This window comes from Lepidochelys kempii, chromosome 9 (assembly GCF_965140265.1).
Source record: "Lepidochelys kempii isolate rLepKem1 chromosome 9, rLepKem1.hap2, whole genome shotgun sequence".
Taxonomy (NCBI): domain Eukaryota; kingdom Metazoa; phylum Chordata; order Testudines; family Cheloniidae; genus Lepidochelys; species Lepidochelys kempii.
Genome location: NC_133264.1, coordinates 72,978,323 through 73,001,919, shown reverse-complemented (window position 1 = coordinate 73,001,919; position 23,597 = coordinate 72,978,323). Strand labels below are relative to the sequence as shown.

The window sequence follows — 23,597 nt, the reverse complement described above, 5'->3', positions numbered from 1 at the left end:
TGAGGTCATTAAAGGGCACCCGAGGGAGCCATATTGAACTCTTATTTACTGTTCTTCGCATTGAGACAGTTTTCAGATGTGCCTTTAATATCTCTTAAGAATCTGCCAGTCCTCCTGAACTCCTTTTCCCCTTAGATTTCCTTCCCATGGGACCTAACCTATCAGTTTTCCGAATTTGTTTTCTGTTTTTTGAAGTCCATTGGCCTTAGAATCATAGAATATCAGGGTTGGAAGGGACCTCAGGAGGTCATCTAGTCCAACCCCCTGCTCAAAAGCAGGACCAATCCCCAATTAAATCATCCCAGCCAGGGCTTTGTCAAGCCTGACCTTAAAAACTTCTAAGGAAGGAGATTCCACCACCACCCTAGGCAACGCATTCCAGTGTTTCACCACCCTCCTAGTGAAAAAGTTTTTCCTAATATCCAACCTAAACCTCCCCCACTGCAACTTGAGACCATTACTCCTTGTCCTGTCCTCTTCTACCACTGAGAATAGTCTAGAACCATCCTCTCTGGAACCACCTCTCAGGTAGTTGAAAGCAGCTATCAAATCACCCCTCATTCTTCTCTACTGCAGACTAAACAATCCCAGTTCCCTCAGCCTCTCCTCATAAGTCATGTGTTCCAGACCCCTAATCATTTTTGTTGCCCTTCGCTGGACTCTCTCCAATTTATCCACATCCTTCTTGTAGTGTGGGGCCCAAAACTGGACACAGTACTCCAGATGAGGCCTCACCAATGTCGAATAGAGGGGGACGATCACGTCCCTCGATCTGCTCGCTATGCCCCTACTTATACATCCCAAAATGCCATTGGCGTTCTTGGCAACAAGGGCACACTGTTGACTCATATCCAGCTTTTCGTCCACTGTCACCCCTAGGTCCTTTTCTGCAGAACTGCTGCCTAGCCATTCGGTCCCTAGTCTGTAGCTGTGCATTGGGTTCTTCCGTCCTAAGTGCAGGACCCTGCACTTATCCTTATTGAACCTCATCAGATTTCTTTTGGCCCAATCCTCCAATTTGTCTAGGTCCCTCTGTATCCTATCCCTGCCCTCCAGCGTATCTACCACTACTCCCAGTTTAGTATCATCCGCAAATTTGCTGAGAGTGCAATCCACACCATCCTCCAGATCCTTTATGAAGATATTGAACAAAACCGGCCCCAGGACCGACCCCTGGGGCACTCCACTTGACACCGGCTACCAACTAGACATGGAGCCATTGATCACTACCCGTTGAGCCCGACAATCTAGCCAACTTTCTACCCACCTTATAGTCCATTCATCCAGCCCGTACTTCTTTAACTTGCTGACAAGAATACTGTGGGAGACCGTGTCAAAAGCTTTGCTAAAGTCAAGAAACAATACATCCACTGCTTTCCCTTCATCCACAGAACCAGTAATCTCATCATAGAAGGCGATTAGATTAGTCAGGCATGACCTTCCCTTGGTGAATCCATGCTGACTGTTCCTGATCACTTTCCTCTCATATAAGTGCTTCAGGATTGATTCTTTGAGGACCTGCTCCATGCTTATTCTCCCGCTCTCACTCCTTCCTTTCCTTAGAATCATGAAATTTATCATTTCAGAGTCACGATCACCCAAATTGCCCTCCATCTTCGTATTTGCTCCCAATTTCTCCCTGCTGCTCAGACTCAAGCCTAAAACGGCTGTCCCTCTGGGTACTTCCTGCACTTTCTGAAACAAAAAGTTTCCCCCGATACCTTCCAGGAACTTATTGCAAATTTTGTGTTTTGCCATATTCTTTCCCAACTGATGTCTGGGTAGTTAAAGTCCACCATTACTATCAGGTCTTGTGTTTTGGATATTTCTGTTATTCCTTATCCAACACTTTCCTGACTGGATAGTCTACGGTAGACCCGTACTGTGACATTACCCCTATTTTTTTTACCCCTTCTATCTTTACCAGGAGACCTTCAATTGTTCTGTCTCTCACCTATTGCTGGACCTCAAAACAAGTATATATTCTTAATATATAAAATAGCATCCCTTCCTCCATCCTGCTTGTCTTTCTCATTTAATGCTCTCAGTTAATATTTGAGGGACTGATTCACCCTTCTTCAAGGCATGTAGCACTGTTCTTTACAAGCCGGCCCCCCAATGAAACAATAGGACTTCATGCAGAGTAAGACTAAACTCATCTTGAAGCAGGGTAGCTGAATCTAGGTCTTAATCTTCCCAACTTTTATAAAGGGTCCTGAAGCAGTTTCAGGAAAAGCATTTTCATTTTTTGAGCTCTTTAGAGAAAATGGCATTCCAACGGATAGCTCTGCCACTGATCTTCTGGGTGACCTTGGGCAAGTCACTGCACTTCTTTGTGCCCCAGTTTTCCCATCTGTTCAACAGGGATAATAATACATAACTCCTTTGTGAAGTGCTTTGATGTCTACTGATGAGAAAGTAGTATTTAAGAGCTAGGTATTATTCTTATAATACTTTTACCTATTTTGACCCGAGTGTTTGACCAACATTCTGGGTGTGGTGGTTGTTTCTGTTAGGAGGAGAAATTGATGACAGAATCAGATATTGCTTCGATGCAATCGTGATTTGTTTTGTTATTTAAATACAAATAATGTACAAAGGCCTGTTTTCCTGAACACAGTAAGAATCAAACAGCAGGAGGCAGTCTTTTTACTGACAGTTCCAAGCCTCTTTCCAGTTAACACTGTGCCCAAAAAGCTCTTTCTCTGGGCTTTATCTCAGAAATATGCTCCTGCTACTGTTCTGATTGTCTCCTTGCTTTCTCCTTCTCTGCCTATCTTGGGCTGCTTCTGCTTACAAATACAGACACCTCCACCAAACAATACCCAACCCCTGCTTTTGCATTCAGTTCCCAGTGCAATACCTCCATCCACATAGCTTTGACTGGCCTTGCAAGTGGCCGTGGCACCTGCAGTTTTAGACTTTTTATTCCAAAATGAGTCTGACTGCTTCTTACATTTATCGTGAATGAAGGACACTGTCATGCCCACCAGATTCAATAAGGTTTCACCCCAACTCAATAATAGTATTTATATTATTGATCATTCCAGATTTTATGGTACCTGGGAATTCAAACATAGCAAATTCCATTTCCTTTTAATACTGGAAAATACCACTGGATGTCAAAGTAGTAAATAAATGCTCTGGTATGTCTATATGAATATCACTGGTCCCAGCATCTGACACATGCTGTGCAGAGATTACTAATGTAATTGGAGTTGTATGTAGAAAGCAAACAGTCACTGGGGAAGGTGGGTCTAATATTCTCAATGATGAAAGGAAGAGTTGGAATGGAAGACTAGATACTTAAGTCATTGCTAGGAAATTACATTTTTATTAGACTGGGTGTAAAACAAAACTCCGAGTCCAAACTCCCTCAGACTTCGTGAAATGCAAATCCAAAACTAGTCCAAATTTCACTGCTGATCCCTCAGCCTGATTCTGCCTACACTGGGTGGTATAGTGACATCAATGGGACTGCTCACTCTCATTGAGGATAGCAGGATCAGGACGTTTAAAATTTTATGATCCAAACATTTTCACATTTTGGATATGGAGCTATAATTTTTGTAATGGACCCATTTCTGGTATTTTCCTCTCCTGGCTCCACAGAGCTTGAGCGTCAGCTGATGAGTATCTTTGTTATGAAAGCATTATTTGGGCTTTACTTAGAACTATTTAATGAAGTCTTTGCACTATATTTACTTTCCAGCCACAATTCAAAAGCGCTTGAAGAAAGAGAAAAAAGCAAAGAGAAAATTGCAGGAAGCCCTGGAGTTTGAATCAAAGAGGAGAGAACAAGTGGAACAGGCACTTAAACAGGCCACGGCGGGTGACGGCCTCAGGATGTTAAACGGTAATGTCTCAGTTGGACTTTGCCAGTTAAGTTAGAATGAGGGTTTATCAGTTCTAATTAGCTGGAAAATACAAAATAGCACTAGGGATGCAAAAACCAGTCTAGTTTTTAAACACGAGCCTTGTCCAGAAGTAATTAAAAACCAAATTTAAGTCCTCAAGTACTCTGGGTCATGAATTAAACAAGAAAAAATAAGTAAGCCTAGATCTAGAAAGAGAGAGGAGGGCAGACATACAAATAGTGCAGGAATGCCAAGACATACTACACATTATTACCCTAGAAACCTGTTATAGTGATGGCTGGGGCTGTGAGAAACTTGTTGGTTTGAAGAAGGACTTGTGGCACCTTAGAGACTAACCAATTTATTTGAGCATAAGCTTTTGGTTAGTCTCTAAGGTGCCACAAGTCCCCCTTTTCTTTTTGCGAATACAGACTAACACGGCTGCTACTCTGAAACCTGTTGGTTTGAGTTTGCATGAGGTTCTGTGACTTTCCCATCTGTGCAGATTCAGTTTCATGACTATTGAATTGCCTTCTAAAAGTTCAGCTTTTTCAAACTCACGATGAACTTGTTCAGACTGAAGACTTATTAAGCTTACTACAGGCTTGTCTACACTGGCAACATTAAAGCTTTAACGTGGCTTGTGTGGTTGCAGCAGAGCACGGGGAGAGAGCTTTCCCGGCGCTCTAAAACACCCACCTCCACGAGGGGCATAGCTCGGAACGCGCTTCCAGCACTGGTGCACTGTCTATACTGGCATGTTACAGCGCTGAAACGTGCAGCGCTCATGGGGGTGGTTTTTCACACCCTGAGGGATAAAGTTGCAGCGCTGTAAAGTGCCAGTGTAGACAAGCCCTACATGGTGTAAATCTTTGTGACTGTTTAGGTTCACAGCCTTCTCAAGTAGTGTAAAACAAAACCACACAATTGCCAGAAATGTGTGAATAACAAAGGACAAAAAGTTCTATCAAGTGATATTAAAAAATATTGACTCTAAAGAGATCTGAACAAAAGTTAGCACTTCTGTTTCTGTGTTTGAAACTGAAACTAGCTAGTTTTCACTTAGTTTCAGATTCTGTAGCAAAAGGTTTACACAGCCAGTCAACTGATGACTGTGTTGGATAAACTGAATCTTTATATAACCTAAGATCCATTTGCTTGATTTTTTTCAGAGGTGCCAAGGATCTGCAGCTCCCATTGACTTCACTGGAATTTGTAGATGCTCAGCATTTCTGAAAATCAATTCAGGGTTGTCAATACTCCACTAATTTTATCAGCATATAGTTAAATCTACAATTAATTGTGCTCCTTTAGACATTTAGACAACTTCTTAATTTGCAATCAGGTAGATGTCTATACATTAACACCTGCAAGAAGCACAAATGCTTGAAGTGAGCTGTAGCTCACGAAAGCTTATGTTCAAATAAATTTGTTAGTCTCTAAGGTGCCACAAGTCCTCCTTTTCTTTTTGTATTTAGATGTTAATCTGATTTCACTGGTAAATCAGGTAGCTCATTAGCACCCAACACCACAATTTAATTGCAGATACAATTTTATGCCCATAAAATTTGAAGGGTGATTTGTGAGGAATTTTTTTTTTTTTTACATTAACTCTGATGGTCTGTCCCTGTAACAGATACTAGTGTTAGTTACAGGTGATTTTGTTGTTTTATGAACAAACAGCATATATTTTAAAAGGCTAATAAAACCCTTCAGAAATATGTGCTGAATGCCCCCAGATAATTAGGAAAGGAGGACATTCACGTTATTGCAAGTTTAAAACACAGCCTTTGTTCTTATTTATTCCTTCAGATCTATGACATTCAGACCAGTGACTCTCTCCCTGTGCGATGTATCAGCATGCACTCTGCTGGTGACATCGGACCCATACAAATGCCAGTATGGGTAAGGAAAGCCCATTTGGCTACAGTCATTTGTGATTTTTGTTTGGTAAATATTATTCTATATATATGATAAAAATATTAAAAACTTTGCAATACTGTACAAGTATGGAATTTACCTTCTTGTGTGGCGCTGCACTGGTCCCTAATGAGGGTTTAGTGGTGGTTGTGATGTGACCAGCTGAGTGCATGCTGGTCCATAATACCAAACAAGTACTGGCAAGTCTGGATGTCACAGACCTAAAGGAGTTAAAAATAAAGGTAAGTTTTAAACTAGCAGAATAGTTATTGGGGCATTTAGCACAACATTCTAAAATTGTATGACTCCTTAAAGTATATTTACAGGTCCCTTTTAAATGGGCTCTGCCGAAGTTTCTAAGTGCTGTATTATAAAGGGAAAGCAGATGTTTCCACAGGATGGGGGAGGGCATGAATTCCAATCACATACTCCTCATGTTAATCCTTGATGGCATTGAGTGGTATAGTGGCATCTGTTATCCCAACACTCCTGGGTGTTTGAGCCCCAAAGCACCCACAAACACTGCCTACAAAGACATTATCAGCATTAAACTATGGTTCAGGTGTGTATATGTGTGTGTGTTACATCGTTAGAACATCACTCCTAACTTGGGAATAAGAGTGCAATCAGTTTGATGGGAGTTTCCTTTCAGAGATTTGGAAGTGCTTCACATTTCAAATTATTAAACATATATAATTTTGCTTTGGGACCTAAAGCAGTCTTAGAAAAGACTTGGAAAGAAATCTTATACAATTTCTGCTTGAAGTGTGTGTGAGTGTGTGTCTGTATATATATATACACACATACATACACACACACACAGTAGAGGTTAATACAAGCTTGAGAAAAAACATTTAAATAACTATAACATATATATGATATACTGCTAGTATTCTTTAGGGGGATATTTTAAAGACATTATCATGACATAAAATTAGGGCAAGGAGGTAACAGTGTACAATGGCTTCAAATCATACCATTTGACACTCTCAACGGCATTGGCTGCCCTATCTACAATTTTGCTTTGCAAGTACGCTGCTAGGATGGGGCAATTTAGTTTAGTATTTTCCACATCTTAATTTCCATTTTGTTGATGCGAGAGATAGCACCAGTACTCCAAAAGAGAATTTCATTGACATATTAATAACATATGCTGAGAATCACCAGAGAATATGTGCAGTATGTTAAAAATAATTCACTATAAGACTGGAAGTACTTTTTCACATTTGGTAAACAATTTACTACTGGAAATTCTGTGAAATGCCAATGTTTTATGCAGGACTAGTGTAAGTTAAAGATCATCCTGGTTTGCAATTAGTATTTTTCTAAAGCTGCATCAAGGAAAGACAAAGACATTAATCTTAAGTGTCACATTTTTCAGATGCTGGAATCCCAGACATGGAAATAGAACACAATGGAACTCAACATGACAGTGCAGCAATGCAAGGTGCAGTATACTTCACGCTGTTATTTAAAAATCTATAATTTGTGGTATTCCAGAGAAATGAGATTCATTGCAGCATCAGCTTGGTTTAATTTTTCATGCCTGATGACAAATGCAGAAATTGCAGAACAGTCTGTTAGTTCATTTTTTGTTTAATCTAGAAAACAATTTAAAAAACACAGTAAATTTAGATGTGCAGGTATTAAACTATTTTTAATATAGTGTAAGCAAATCTCATACTTCACTGCCAAACTAGCACGTATGTAGGTTTAATCCAAAAGGTGTAATATCCTTGTGATTTTACATGCCTTTTAGAATTGCACATCTTTTGAGATAGTTTTAGTCTCTCTGTTTACCCTCATGTAAATCAGAGGGTTGTGTACACAAATATATACATACCATATATATTTAAAATCATCATTAGAAGTGCAAATATAGCTAAGCACAAATGCCAAAATTATTACACAGAATAGTGTCTATAGATATCCAAGAATCTTTTTGTATGTTGGTGCACACGTCTAGTATTAACAGCACCACAAAACCACAATTTCAGCTCTAACAGAAGGTTAGGTCCAACCACAAAAAAAGTTTTTCTTTCCTTCATGCAGCAAAATAAGAGTAGAAATATTACCAGAACTCCTCTTAAACATAGTATATCACTAGTAACAAATGACTGCCCTAAAGCCTTTCCAGACAATTCTGTTCATACATAAAGCTTAGATAGTACTCTTACAAATCCACAATGAGCTTGTAAAATGGCTATTACGAAGCCCTCTCTAGCTAATACAGTATTAAGCTTTGTTTTGGCTTTCACTGCAATTCTGCTATGTAGCTCTGTGTCCCATATCCTTTTACTCTATGTTGATACTGTATTATCTTTTTCCATTTTCTTTTGATTACAGTTTTACAAAACTTGGCAGCTAAAACTGCCCTTTAGTCTTTAACAATTTAAATATATTCTCCATCACCATCTTCATTTTCTTGCTTTGTTTGTAGGGGTAACAATTCATGCATCCCTAATACAAAGCTATTTCCAAAAAATATCTACAGCTCATAGCAAAAAATCTCTGGCATCAGTGAAGGCTTTTCTTTTTCTGAATAGCAGCCGTGTTAGTCTGTATTCGCAAAAAGAAAAGGAGTACTTGTGGCACCTTAGAGACTAACCAATTTATTTGAGCATAAGCTTTCAGTGAAGTGAGCTGTAGCTCACGAAAGCTTATGCTCAATTAAATTGGTTGGTCTCCTAAGGTGCCACAAGTACTCCTTTTCTTTTTCTGTTGTCAGTAGCTCTGTTGGACAGAAATCTATCATTCACACAGTGCTTTTCCTTTGAAATTCAATTAGTTCCACTGCCAGTATCTCCTTAAGAAGGTTTAAAGGACAATTACAGAAATATTGCATGACCACCTTTCACAGTAATTAAGTCACATCATATTTTATGCTCATTTCTTAAAATGATTTTATTAATGCAAGCTGTTCATGTACTAGGATTCTGATATGCATTATAAATCTTTTCAGTTTAGTTGGTTCCTTTTCTCTATGTTAATTGATCTGTAATTTTGTCCCGATAGTCATAGATTCATAGATATTAAGGTCAGAAGGAACCATTATGATCATCTAGTCTGACCTCCTGCACAACGCAGGCCACAGAATCTCGCCCACCCACTCCTGCAAAAAACCTCTCACCTATGTCTGAGCTATTGAAGTCCTCAAATCGTGGTTTAAAGACTTCAAGGAGCAGAGAATCCTCCAGCAAGTGACCTGTGCCCCATGCTACAGAGGAAGGCGAAAAACCTCCAGGGCCTCTTCCAATCTGCCCTGGAGGAAAATGCCTTCCCAACCCCAAATATGGCGATCAGCTAAACCCTGAGCATGTGGGCAAGATTCACCAGCCAGATACCCAGGAAAGAATTCTCTGTAGTCCAATCCATATATGTAACTTTCTCAATAATTATACCCACAATCCTCCTAAATGTTTAGTCTATCAGCTGAGTATGGCTTAACATGGATAAATCTTTTCAGCTGACAAATTAAAAAAGTAATAGTTGCTCTTGCGGTGACGCCCACTGCGTCGGTGAACGGTGAAGGAAAGGGCGATGAACGCACACAAATACCGTTCCATTCCTCTTTCCATAACTTACTTGTGGGCCAGAAAGATAGCATGTCAACCTTTTTATCAACCAATCTCCGTTTCACATAAAACAAACATACTGGGTGTCATTAAGTGTACCTTCAGATCAATGATTTTTGCAAATGACATTCAAGTACCATTTGAGTAGTGCATTTTTGCTGATAAAAGCAAATTAAATTAGCACAACTACAAGTGTGCTGATAAAAACTAAAACTGAACAGCAGCCCCATTAGCTAACAAAGTAATATTTTCTCTTTACTGCTTTCTGCCATTTAGTTATTATCCTATTGGAAATCTAATTATAATCCTTTTACTCCCTAGTCAAACTTCACAGTTTTTGCAAGCTTAGCACTGACAAGTGATTTCATTACATTTGATTGCCCGCACCCAGATTGACTTAACTTCACTCAGAGACCTAAAAGCCCTCTCAGTTTCTCAGATTCCCTGTTTGCGCATTACAGCAACAGCTCCTTTAATTAATTAGCATGAACAGCAGTAACATGAACTGCTGAACAGAAAATAACATGATTTTATGATCGCAGGGAGACTTCTCCTTTTGCATGTTTATACCTTAGTTAACTTTTGTATGACTGTATTTCATTGTTGGGGATATTGATACAATCATCAAAGAACATTACCTTACTTTTTATAAACAGATTAATACCAGGTGAAACAACACACAAAGTATGAAGGCCCCACATTTCAGTAAACAGATGACACTATTGGCGACCTGACCTTTCTGTAATTTAATAAAATATATTGAGAAATACACCATAAAATACAAGGGAAGGTGACACAATGCTACTGTAATTTTTGTTTTTGAAAAAGCCAGGACTATATTTAACAAGAGGACTGTCAATAAACATCAATAACTTTTTGCTTCTTTACACATTTGGCAAAGATAAAGGACTATTTAACTTTAGAATTTATTTTGCCATCTATTATTTATTTATAAATCTGCTGGAACCCAACAGTTACTTTTTTAGTATCCCAATGTATCAAAGACAATTGTAAAATCCAGCCTCTGTGACAAACAGAAACCAGCCCAGTTTAAAAAAAAATCAGTTTAGTCCAACACTTTGTCACTGTACCAAGTTCTGCTTCCAGGTGCATCCTACACTGTTGCATTCAGTGGTGGTTGAGGTACTCAGCTTCTCATAAGAGAGAAGTTCAACACCTTGTGGGACTGAGTTCCATGGTCCTACTCCCACTGAAGTCAATGCCAGAGCTTCAGTAAGAACAGGCCAAGCCCTGTGAAAGTGTGTGTGTGTGTGTCGGGGTGGTGGTGGGGGGAGTGAGGGAATCGGATCCGGCACTTTGAGACTGGCACCTTGCCTCTTCATTTAATAGAGCCGTAATATTTTTCCTGCTACCCAGCAGGCTCTCAAATATCTTCCCCCTCCTGCCCAAGCCTCATTTTATCTCTTCTATATATATCCTGCCTTGTCTCATTCATGCCTGTTCCCATAAAGTAGTCTTCTCACTCTGGCTGCATTGGTATTTTCTGCAAGATCCTTAAACTGTGAGTAGAGTTAAAAAAAATTAGTGTGTCTGTCATTTCCTTTGTGTTCAACAGAACTTTTTGTTTTGTGAGACCCCTACATAGTGGTAGCTTCCCCAGGCAGACACATGATACCCCTCTGTTCTGCTAAATTAGTCCAAGCACCTCCCCCCATGCCAAGAACTCCTTTTAGAAAGTCAGTGGATCCACTGGTGTTTTCAGCCTTGGCTATCATGGATGAGTAAGGATTCCAGTGGTTCATTTGTACTACTTAATTTTGTAATGTTACAAGAATAATTTTTCTGAAAAAAATACTGTAATGGTTCAATTATTAAAGTGTCAGATGATCTCTTCCATGTATTGTAACAAAAGCATCAGAAATTAAGCCTATACTTGATATAAGGATAGCAAAAGCTATATGCATCTCATGAGACTTCTAAACCAAAGCAGCTTGTTTGCTAGTCACCAGCTAGGAGCTTACAATTCTCATACATTATTAAAGAACTCTTTAGAGTAAAATATAAATACAGTGGTTTTAAAATAACTATACCACTACTCTTAACCTGCATGTTAACTGGACATTTCATATGGAACATTTTTTGGGTGTGGGTGAACGAGAGAGTTGGTTTTGTTTTTTACTTTATGGAGAACTAGGGAAAAAAACTGAATTTTTTCAGAGATGAAGCTTCAGGAGGCTTGAATCTTGCCTCAGTGCTAACTACAACACTGTCTTGCTGTGTGTTCAAATGGGCATTTGTAGTCCAACACCTGTGTATCTTGTATTCAATGTATGGTCGACTTGCCCTTGACTTTTGTAACTCATTAAAAAAAATCACATTTTAGGTACAGGTTGCCAGCCCTCTGCACAAGGATGTGCAAACCACAACAGCAGTGGGGTTAGGGAAACAGAAAAGGGACACATCCTGTGTTAATAAGACAAATACAGTTTTTCATTAAAAAAACTGCAGAGAAAAGTGTTTTATAGAAAGGTGATTCTGTGCTTGTTTGCCTCCCTCATTTTTCTTAAAGGAGCACTGTCAAGAATAGTAGGCTGAAAATGTCAGACTTCGCACACTTATTTGGGGATGGGGAAAGGAGACAGACCAGAAGAAATGGGCTTGCAGAAAAAAGAGGGATAAATTGTTAGGGGGCTTATTCCTTCACCCACTTACTTCCCTGGTCCTTCTCGCATGAACAGAGAGCAACAATACCCAAAGTCCAAAGGTGCAAACAATTCGATGTTTATTGGGGTAAACTTCCAGCAAGCATGATTCCAGTTTCCTTCCTTAGTGTCCCCCTTCCCAGCTCTGACACCACAGAGCCTTACCCCTGTATCCCTGTTCCCATTCCTGCCCTTAGCCAAACATGATTCCAATTTCCCCACCCCTGTTCCCATTTCCCCCACCACACACCCACTTCCTGATTGACTGCAGACTATATAGTAAAACTTGAGTTCGCTTAGCTGTACCTTAACCAATCATTTTCCTGAAATTTAACTAACCAATCCTAACATATTGTAACATGATTATGTAACCAATTATATCCCACCACCTTAATTAGTTTACACCCAGCAAAATTAATTATACAGCGGACAGGAACAATCACAGAACCAGACAGAAATTATACAGACAAACAATAGCGAAGTGGGAACTATAATGACAAAACAATACAGAAGTGAGGATTTCACATCCCAGCTATTGATAAGTGAGTTCTTGCCAGACAGGATGCTATCAAACTAAGTTTCCTTTTACATTTTCTAGGCACTTCCCTTTCTCTGGAGGTGACAGGCACTATCAGGACAGGATTGTATTCCTAATAGCCCAATAGCACCTTATTTCAATGTGACTACTTTGGAATGTGAGGAGGTGACCAGTCCAGCTTATGGCTGCCTCTGTTGCTTAGCCAAAGGCCTTAGCCCAGGAACAGGGCCTCAGACTGTCACAGTAAGAGAAGGACCTTACACCAGCAGACAGTGATTTTGATTCTTTCTTTCTTTCTTTCTTTCTTTCTTTCTTTCTTTCTTTTATACCTCTATAACTAGCTAAGTGATAAGAATACACCTAAATTCTTAGAGTATAGGCCTTTACAGACAGGCCTGAATAGCTACATCCTAAAATTAAGTATGAAATTTGAAAATATATGGAAATGGTAACTACTGCCTGTAGATTTTGTTCCGTTTAATATAAATTAAGCCTTCAAAATGATTAAACAATTACATTGTGGAAAAAAGAGAAATACACATACCTTCAAATGACCACTCTGTTAGGAAAGAAAACATAATCCTACAGGAAAATTACAATAATTAAGACAGGATATGGCTCACATAGGAACTGTGAGATCTTTACTTACGTTATACATTGCAGGAGGTGGGGGGAAGCTTTCTAAAGGTCTTGCTTATTAAGCGAGTCATGCATTTCACTGTAGGTTGTAAAACAGTATAAAATGCACAGGGGGCTCATAAGCATTTTTCAGTGTTAGGGAATATCATTTATGCACTTTTTATATTGTCAATATTACCCCTAGAGAATGAGATTAAGCTTTAAACTACTGTAAATCTACAGAGTTGCTCACCTTTGTGTAATTTCATTTTTTAATAGAATGAAGCCAACATAAATGAATATTTGATTAAGGGATAAACCTAATAAAAGAATACATTTATTGCACACAGATTTATTCAAATCTTGACTATATAATACCATAAAATGCTATGTCGGTTGCAGTTGGCTATGGGGACGAGATACTGAATATTCTTCAGTACTATGAATTTTTGTCCGTATCTCATTGCCTTTCTCCTACAAACCGCATCAAGGATGCTTTTAAAACTTAAACTTCTTGTAGGTGGGGGTTGTGTGGAATTAGAGAATGCCATACAGTGAAGTTTAATAGCACAACTAGTAATACAGAATTGTTTCTGATGTCTGATAAGTGCTCTTGAAACAAGAAACATTTAAATTACTCATTATCTGTATATTACCAAACAGAACCTTGTAGACACAGGATGGCCATAATATACCAAAGTCTCCATATTCAGATTCATATTTACAATCACTAAGCTTCACCAAAGTCATTAAGGGAATGCCAATTCTGAATGAAGTGTTGGTATTTGAATATAAACTCCACATACCTACTGGTGGTATACTTGCAAACATGCTAGAACAGAGATTGTCAACTTTGTGTGGTAAATAGAGCTGTAATGTGTAAAAACAAAAAAAATCCAACAGCCCCAGGTCTAGAAGAATGACTGGGAATGAGGAGGTCTAATTCTAGTCCTCGCTGTTTGTCTTTAAGAGCACAGTGTGTGAATTCTACTTCATTTTGCCTCAGAATACTCCTATGAAGTGAAGTAATGGCATTGCTTCCATTTAACAGATTGGAAAACTGAAGCTTAGAGAAGTTTGTGCCAAAATTTAAATAGCAAGCCAGTTTCAGTATTAAAATCCAGACCCCTAGACAATATTTCCCTCATGCAAGTTATTTAATCATTGCCGACCCTCAGATTTTAAATATTTATAATAGAGTTATTAACATTTACCAAGAATAAAATCAAGAAATATAGTGCATTTTAGATGTCCAGAGAACTAGGCCTCAACAGAAGTGCTTTAGGTAGAACACCTTAAACCAGAGAATTGGAATTAGTCTCAACACTGAGCAGCAGTTAGTGCTACAGCTTCCCTAAAAGGTGAGCTGAAAAAAAGCAGGTTTTCCAGATAAATGTGTCCAGATTAAGCAAAGTGTATATTTAGCACTTTGCTTGTGCCTTTTGTCACAGAATCTCTCAAGGTGAAATTCAACACTGTGTGAAGGGCCAATACAAGGCCTATGTTTCACTTAAGTGCCACTGAAACCACACAATAATGTTTATGTGGAACTTAGAGTGCATAGCCCCATGTACTAGCCCTTTGCATATGGTGAATTTCACCCAGCATGCACAGCAGAGGAGTGTAAGTTAGTACAGCTGGGTAATTACATACTGACTAATAATTTGGAATGCTTTTACACACAGCCTCTCCCATTCCAAGTGAGACGAACTAGCTGAACTGTTCACAGCAAAATGTTTTTCATCCAAGTGTACCCATTTTTCAAATGTACAAACATTTGCAAAATTGGAGTTAGTTTAAGAAATTTTAAAACAAAATTCTATTATTTTTTCTATTCAGATGGCTATATAAAAATCGGAGCTATTTTTCACATTTCCTAACTGGGTTGGTTTAATGCATCATTGTTCCAGTTACTGACTAGCTGACGAAAAGGCATTTCATTTTGTATGTCACTGTTGAAAAGCTTGTGAAACGTTAAAAAAGAGCCACAAAAATCTCTCTGAAATGTTTGCATATTTGTAAAAGTACATGAATCCTTAGATACCCTTCAACCTGTCTCTTGTCACAACAAAAGCTTTCTGTTTAATTTGTTTATTGTGAGAAGAAGGAACTCTTTCATGAGATCTTTCATGTCCTCTTTCCCCTCAACAAAGTAACTTTTTCCCTGAGGCAGTGTCTCAGACTGAATTACTATCCTTTTGTCACATAAAAACAAATTAAAAAAAAAAAGTCAAAAACCAAAAGAAAACATTTTGGTTCAGGTCAAATAAAATGTTTTGTTTGACCTGAAACTATTTTCTTCTCAGTTTCACCCAAAATGCATTATTATTTTTATTTTTTGGAATTGTGTGTTAACTGAAAAGCCAGTATACAGCCAGCTGTCCATATAAACCCAACCTTGTGAATGTGCTCTCTGAATGCTATGTACCCTTACAGCCAGATAAACAAAAGGTATTCAGGGGCCTAAAGCTGCAGATTGGTGTCTGGTGGGATTTTTCAAGAGTGCCTAAGAACTGGTCTGACTGGTATAGGAAGTACTCGAAAGTACTCCCAGTGTGGATGTAATGATATCAGCAAGCCTTCCACCATGAGACAAACACACTAGACTAGAAAAAGCACAGGTTTGCTAGTATAATTGCAACTACACTAGGGCATTCTGATTGCACAGGTATGTTGGTCAGGGATCACGCGTCTTCTTACCCTGACTGACATACAGATGGCTGTAGCGTAGCTCTACACTAAAGTGAGTTCGGTGTCTAACTCAAATGAAAGTCAATGAGCATTAGGCACCAATTCCTAGTGGAATTTACAAAAGTGCCTATTTGCATCTTTAGGCACCTACATACTTTTGAAAATCTTGCTTCTGGGGACTAGGAAGGAAGCCACTTCCTTACAGATTACGGAGCTTTTGTGTTACTAAATCAGGTCTCCCACATATATACTAAGCCCCTGGGACTAACTAGGGCCCTTCTGAAGGCATTTCTATGATTTTCAATGACAATCAATATCTGCTATGTCAATAGGTCCAGATGAGTACCGATGCATTAGTTAAACGTACAACATAAAAATAGGAGACATAATCTACAGCCTGCTGTGTGAGGAACTCGTGTGAATCTGCTTTAAAAAAAGCCACAAGATGTGCATGTCTACTGACCCATACCCCAAACTTTCTCATATAAATCTTAAGATACTAAATGAAAAGGAGTACTTGTGGCACCTTAGAGACTAACCAATTTATTTGAGCATGAGCTTTCGTGAGCTACAGCTCACTTCATCGGATGCAACCAATTTATTTGAGCATGAGCTTTCGTGAGCTACAGCTCACTTCATCGGATGCATCCGATGAAGTGAGCTGTAGCTCACGAAAGCTCATGCTCAAATAAATTGGTTAGTCTCTAAGGTGCCACAAGTACTCCTTTTCTTTTTGCGAATACAGACTAACACGGCTGTTACTCTGAAACCTGTCAAGATACTAAATGTTATCAGTCATAGATTCCCCAAAAATCATTTCTCTAACTTCTGCTGAGGTTCTCAGGCTCTCAGACATTCCTTGGGAGATGTTTTTCTCTGGCTCTTCTTGAGCTTTATTCTTGTTTACATCCAAAATATATATTAGATCATCTCTGCTTGAAGAGTAGGAGCCCTCTTAAAAACACGAAACATTCAATTACTAATTAGCTGTTTCCCGTTCCTAATGAAGTGAGCATGTCAGATTTGGATTAAAATTCAGCTACTGCTCTCCTCTGTTTATGGTTCCAGATGTTTTTGTTTTATCTAGGAGCTTACTTTGACAGCTACTGCTAAATGATAAATCACTCATATTATAGCTGAAATGCATTTTGAAATTGAAATGTGGCAAACTTTGAGATTGCTCCAAGGATCTGTGTCAGTTAGCAGGTCAATACTGGTTCTTTCCTTATGAGTATTCAGTATTGGCATATGTAAAACAGTAATGGGATAGAAGTCAACATTGTACAGAATGCTACTCAAGATTATCATTTTGCTACCATCTTCAGAATCAGAACTAGTAGGTTTAGCTGTATGAATTGTTGATTCGCTGTTTATTGGATAGGAATATGGATTCATATTACTTTGGCTTTCTGGGGGTATTTTAACATTTATTTATTTTTGGGCATAAAGCTGCTGAATGTGAAGATCACACATGATAGGCTCTATACACAAGCACATTTTGCATGATATGTGTGGGTGGATTTCTGTTTGTCTTTGCAAATAAAGACAATAATTAAATGAGTAGTGTGTGTGTGTGTGCGGGGGGTGTTCTGAGTGAAACACCATTTTTCTAAGGAACACATATTGATTTACTGCTGTTACCATGTTGATTTTCAGCGTAGTTTTATTCTTCAAAAGCACGGCTTTGCAGAAGGCTTTGTTGGGTCTGTAATAGTCACATTTTACTCTTCCCAACATAAACTACATTAATTTCTGTGGTACTCTGAACACTGCATTAAGTACATGGTTCTATCCTCTGAAACAGAAGTAAAAACAGAGGAAAAACTGTCAGTTAAGTTTTAAGGATTCTGTACCTAAGGGAACAGTGGCTTCTCTCTTCTTTGCTGTAACCATATTTGGTCTCACTAGAAGCATACCAGGTTCTACAGTGTGGCTGATTTCAACGGATTTACAAAGCAGCCCGAGGGCTGTAGTGCAGAGATAAGAATCTGTCCCATTAGTGTGAGGTACAAAGAGGGGATAAGTCAGTCAGGAATTGGAGGGGAAGAGAAACATTGTTCTCAATTCTCCATTTTTTTCAAATGTGTAGGACCAAAATCTGCCTTGCCGCTCCCTTGCCATGCAGTGCCGTCAGACTGTCAGTGTGGAATTTGACCATGGAGTGGACTTTTAAGTTTAGAACTAAAACTGTTCCCCATTTGGTTTTAAAATTGTCCTATGGGGGTAAAAATAAAAGATATGATTAAATCTAGCTTTTTGTCAAGTCATTGATAGTGGCTACCAGTTTTCAGGGGATGCACAACCCAAACCCAGATACTCACAGCTGCCATGAAGAGGGAGTTTCGCTGTGGGGGGAGAAGGGATCATGACTCTAGGATCAGGGCTGGGTTTGACTAAAACGGGTCAAAAGTAGAATTTAGCAAGTGAGGGTATGCTGAAGAAGCTGAGGGTGGGGGTAAGTCCGGGGCTATGATGGGATTGTAGGAGGGAGCTGGTTTGAGACTAACGCTGAGGTTGGAAAGAATGGCAGAAGTCAGATGGGGCAGCAGATGGCAGCAGGAGCTGAGGTGATACATGGCAGTAGATATTTAAAATATTTAATGTCCAGTCTCTACTGTGTTTGTTTATAATGAGAGATTGCTGGGATTAAAAGTATTTGTAAACCAATTTGAAAGTCTACAACTCATACCATATATAGGAGGCTAGTCAATGCACCAAATAGGTGGATCTGCTTGAATACTAAGCTTATTTCCAACTGTGACATACACAAGAGGCTATCTTTCTAGTTCCTTCTAAGGCCCCAGTCACGAAAGTGCATGGGCACCTGTTTTCCAGAGGTAAAAGACACTCAGCCCAAGAGTTGTCACTTAAAGATCAGATCATTTAAACTGCATGGTTAAAGAATCCTAAATGTTTCATTTATAGAATATATAAATCACTATATAACCAACTTTTTATTTTTTTCAGAAAACAGAACATACGTCAAACCTACTATTATGTACTGAAGGAAGCTATTGTTGAAAAATATATAATGATCACTATTTGAAGACCATATAGTACATGAAAGACATCCCTTCCAACCTTTGATGCCTTCAGTACTGCGTGAAGGATTTGTAGCATGAAACTTGAAGGACAATTTCAAGCAATTTACTGTTGCTGCATCGAAAACTGCCGTATTGTCATTAAGATATACTGAGACTTTTTACAAGCTTACCATACCAAACCAAGCCTGTTGCAACTGATCATTTTTAGGTCCCAGAAGATAGAAAGAAGTTGTAGTATTTTTAAGCACATAAAGGAATTATTCCCCAAAAGAGCTAACTTTTTTTTTTTAAAGGAGGTAGTGATTATTGTATAGCAATGGCACAATGATTTTATTAAGCCGCAAATGTTCTCACTGGCTGTACATCATACAAGTCCAGTTTATCACTGAAACTGTTCAACATAGAGCTGTTTCAACTGTGTTTATAAATTAAGCTTTGTTTACTGAAGCTGATACTCAATATATTACCTTTGAAAGAAAAATGTGTGTACATTTTTTAAAACAATGATGTAAAAATTGTCCTTTCATTAGACGACCAATTCAAGAGTGTGAGCTAAACCCTAATAGCTGACGTAATATGAGGATTATAATTGATGCTTTTTTATGCTCAGTTCAGCTTGGCTTTTGGTCTTTTAAGATAAAAAATGAATATGCAGTAGAGTGTTAGATAATGGAAACTTTTAAGTATGGGTTCTCTGTTGTACCATATTAAGTTAAAGTACACATTCTTTGTTAAAATGTTCTTGCTAAGAATACAGTATTAAAAACTTTTTGTTTGACTTTGGAAATCTTTTTTTGTTTTTTTGGACATGGATTCCCACTGTTTTTATGCTAATTCAAAACTGATATTTTGCACTGATACATATTTTGATAAATGAATTAATAAAGAGGGGGGTTGGTATCAAACATTTTTCTTAATTATTATATGTCACAGATTCCACACCTTTTTGAAAACTTACCAGAGTCATTCCTTTGCTAAAACAGGTAATTGAAAAATGCATTGGTTAGGTGGAACCAATCAGTTTAGTTTCTACTCCCTCATTCACAGATGTTTTATGCAATTATTAGATAAATACCAACTGTATAAGATTTTTCAAAGGATCAAGATAAGGATTGGCTATGAATAATGTATTGGTTGCATTCTTCACTACCAATGTGGGAAGCCTCAGTTTCTGTGCCCAGTCTGGTCTTTGCTCCCATGTTGAAAGTATTGTGGTGGCAAGATGCCGCTCAGCCTTTGCTATGCAGATTCCCTTGCTGTTAGTAATTCAACAGAAGCCCCTTCAGCTGATTATGTAATAGTTTTGATGGCTTTTGAAGGGAGTTCCACTGAAGAGTCTGGCCCCAATCCTCAGCTGATGAAAATCAGCATAGCTCCATGGATGTCAGTGCAACTAAACTGATTTATGGCAGCTCAGGATTTGGGCCTCTGACTCTAATTCATCACTGGCACAGCAGGCATAAGTCTACTGAGTTACACTAATGGTGAATTTGCCCACTGATCAAAATCTAGGCACCATTTCCTTGCACTGGTCCTTGTTCAGAAGCATTAAAATAGGGGCTCTGTGATTCTTTGTCATGAACAAGAAGAATTGCTACTATTCCACAGAACATGGAGTGAAAAACTAAAACTAAAATACAAAATGCTGTGCATCCCAATTGCCAGAAAAGACCAAGGAACAAAGGGCATACAATATACATTTCTCACTTAGCTCCATTAAATGTCAGAGTCCACTTCCTTTACTCACACTTTACTTCCTTCACTCAGTGGCACTACTACTCTTGCATGTGCACACACACACAATTAAATGGGACTAGTGTGAAAGCAGGGTCTGACTAGAAATAGATCATTTCAGAAAAACAAAGCAGCTTCCTCTTCCTTCAATACAGGCACGATGACATAGTTCTGGTGTGGGGGCCAAATGCAAGATGGAGTGTCTTCTAGTTGAGTGAAGTCAGGGGTGTTGCAAGTGAGGGCTGAATTTGGTCCTCTGAATATGAATATGCATTTAACAAGTCAAAATTAGCTAGTCAGGAGCATATACAATTGAAGTTAAAGTCCCTTAAATTGTTTTAAACTGGAGATAATTCATTTATATTTATGGAAGTAATATCTGTGCTCTGCATCCAAAGATGATTAAAGGGCTTTCAGTTGTGTTAACTGTACAAAAAGTGATGGTACCAGAGGTGCCCAGCATTTCAGCACATGTAAACTAGGAAATAATGCAGTCTCTCTCATACTGACATACGTAATTCTTGGGAAATGTTGGCTTTTTCAATGGCAACCACTGTATTAGTTCTCATGTACCCTAATATGCCTGAATAATCGTATAACGTGATACTTTTAATGTGCTGAAAAAAATTAAACTGGCAATGTTAAATGTCTCAACTGTATGTTTTAGAAATGTAAGAATGCAGAAGTCAAATTTTGGTTAATTTTATCTTTGTAGGATAATTTTTTTAATATGAGGATAAACTTCTGCAAACTTTCTCTCTGAATTACAGTAATAAATACAAGCAGAAAAAACAGGACATGCCATAATTTAAACATTCCAGATATTCCTTTTTATATTATTGCTTTGCTTGCTCTAAAACAAAGTCAGGCCACTTGAATTCCAGTATCTGCAACAAACATATTTCCATATGATTAAACAAAATGCATTTAACTACATCAAAAACAAGGGCACATGGAGTTAAGACTACTACTACACCCTACATTAAAGTTCATTGTGCCTGTGCCTAAGCGCTGAAGTATATGAACTGTAATTCTATGGTTAGTTATTTATGATTAGATGGTAATACTGTATTACAAGTGATCCTCATAATTATGCCAGTACGAATCCACATTAGTGACTGAGATAGTTTCCTTGTCCTGTGCAACACTGACAATCTGAAAAATCACGAAGGTCTAGGATCATGCTACAATGCCACAATCAGGTTGGATTCGCTAGTAAATGTAGGGGTTTTTGACAGCCTAAAGTTCTTTTCAGGCTAGAGTATACTCCCATTAACATCTTTGGGATGAGGATCAGCGCGCTAGTTCTAAAAATGATTTTAAAAAGAGGAAGAAAGTTTTTGAAGTGTCTATAGTGAATTGCTATTAATTAAAACTGCTTTGGAAAATTAAAAAAAATCTGGAAATGTTTAGCAACTATTGGTACAAGATTATTAAGAATGGAGGATAAAAAGGAAAACTACTTACCAGTAATTGTATTTGTCATAGTCTCCTTCTGCTGTCCTGCAACAGAAACAGTTGGGACAGTTGGTAAATATAACTACTTTTGAATCCAGTCAAGATGTTTTGCAATAAGCAGAAACAATTGTTCGTACCTGTTCTAGTGGTCATCTAGTGAACGGCTTCCGTACAGGAATAGGTCAATGATGTGGAAGTCCTTCTGCTTCTAGTCAGGCAATCTGCAACCTTTGTGAAGAGATACTCAGCTATGAAACAGCTCTTTTCAATTTCCTGGCACTTAATTGTAGGTGGGGAGGTTAAAACAGAGTCTAAGCTTGGTTCACCAAAGAATCATGGGTGGCAAAGACACCAAGGAGCCAACAATACCACACCCCTACCCTTTCTGATTTCCTTGTCATCATCAGGAGAAGGTATAGTGAGAGAAGCAGCATCTTCTGTTCACAGGGCTTTGCCTTTAACAGGAGAATAAGGTGTAGAATGGGATATTTCTTCTCTTCTGATCTCTCCCTCTGCTCTTGGATCCCGAAGACAAGTCTGCTGTCTTGGTTCTTTCTATCTCCTCCATCTGCCTCTTGACAGGTGTAAAAGAGAGGGAAATAAGAGAATTAGAACGTATAGTGAAGGAAGTTGATAGAGTGGAGAACTGCAGTGAGGCCATACTCCCTGGTCAAGGAGATAAAAGAATTGAAGAGGGGCAAACTGGGGCTTAATCAAAGGTGTGGGGGCTCATTCACAATTCTTTTGTCAAAGCTTACTAATAGGTGGAGCAATAAGTTTGCCTCTGATTTTCTCTGTCATAGGATGGGAAAATATTTCTTCCACCCCACGCCCGCCCCAGTTTGCAAACGCTTTGCACTTGACAACACTTTGTGTAACGGTACTTTTACTGTATTCCATACATACTCAGTTTCCCCATGTTGTTTGTATGGGACTTTCACACAACAACAAGAAAAAATATTTAAACACTAAATAAATGTGATTTGAAAACCACCAAAATTGGCAGGAGTAAATTAAACTCTTTTCAGTGTAGTTTTTGCATTGAATGGATGCCCTTTTGTTTAGAGTTTGCATAAGGCCAAAATATAAGTAAAAATTAATAAACTAATAATTTTAACTCCTTTTAAAAATTATTTATTTCCCCGACAGTACAATAAACGTTGGAAATTCTAGTATCTTCTAATTTCTAGGACCAAAGAGTTTACCAAAGATTCCCATACTAATCTTGAGTGTCATGCACAGAGCCATCTTTACATATCTTCTGCCAAGCCACCAATCTTACCTTTTTTCCATTTCCAAATCAGTTATCTAGATGGCCAAATGACCTCAACTGTGGGTACAAATGGATGCGAGTACAAACTTGCACCCTCAATTACTGCACCTTTAGTTCATGGGTACAAAAACAGAGGCCAGCTTTTGGAAATCTTGCCCCAAATGATATTTGCAGAACTGAAAGAATTTTCAATGAGGGGTGCTCAGAAGCTTGTGGGCCCCTTCTA

At 38.5% G+C, this 23,597-nt stretch overlaps 1 protein-coding gene and 1 long non-coding RNA gene across 8 annotated transcripts in view; one reads left to right on the top strand and one right to left on the bottom strand.

Annotated features, from left to right (window-relative positions):
- Nucleotides 1-19,644, top strand: part of DACH2 (dachshund family transcription factor 2) — a 457,188-nt gene extending 437,544 nt beyond the window's left edge. For all 7 annotated transcript variants that reach the window (XM_073360874.1, XM_073360877.1, XM_073360876.1 and 4 more), the window contains 3 exons: nt 3,713-3,856; nt 7,159-7,224; nt 18,830-19,644. In XM_073360874.1, coding sequence (XP_073216975.1) covers nt 3,713-3,856; nt 7,159-7,224; nt 18,830-18,867 — 248 coding nt within the window. In that variant the 3' untranslated portion in view covers nt 18,868-19,644. The remainder of the gene's footprint in view (nt 1-3,712; nt 3,857-7,158; nt 7,225-18,829) is intronic.
- A 2,485-nt stretch (nt 19,645-22,129) lies between these two features.
- On the bottom strand, nt 22,130-22,665 carry LOC140917635 (uncharacterized). Its single transcript, XR_012160934.1, has 3 exons — nt 22,479-22,665; nt 22,236-22,326; nt 22,130-22,143 (listed from the first exon to the last, which is right to left on the bottom strand). It is a non-coding gene; the product is annotated as an uncharacterized lncRNA (long non-coding RNA).
- Between the last annotated feature and the right edge of the window lie 932 nt (nt 22,666-23,597).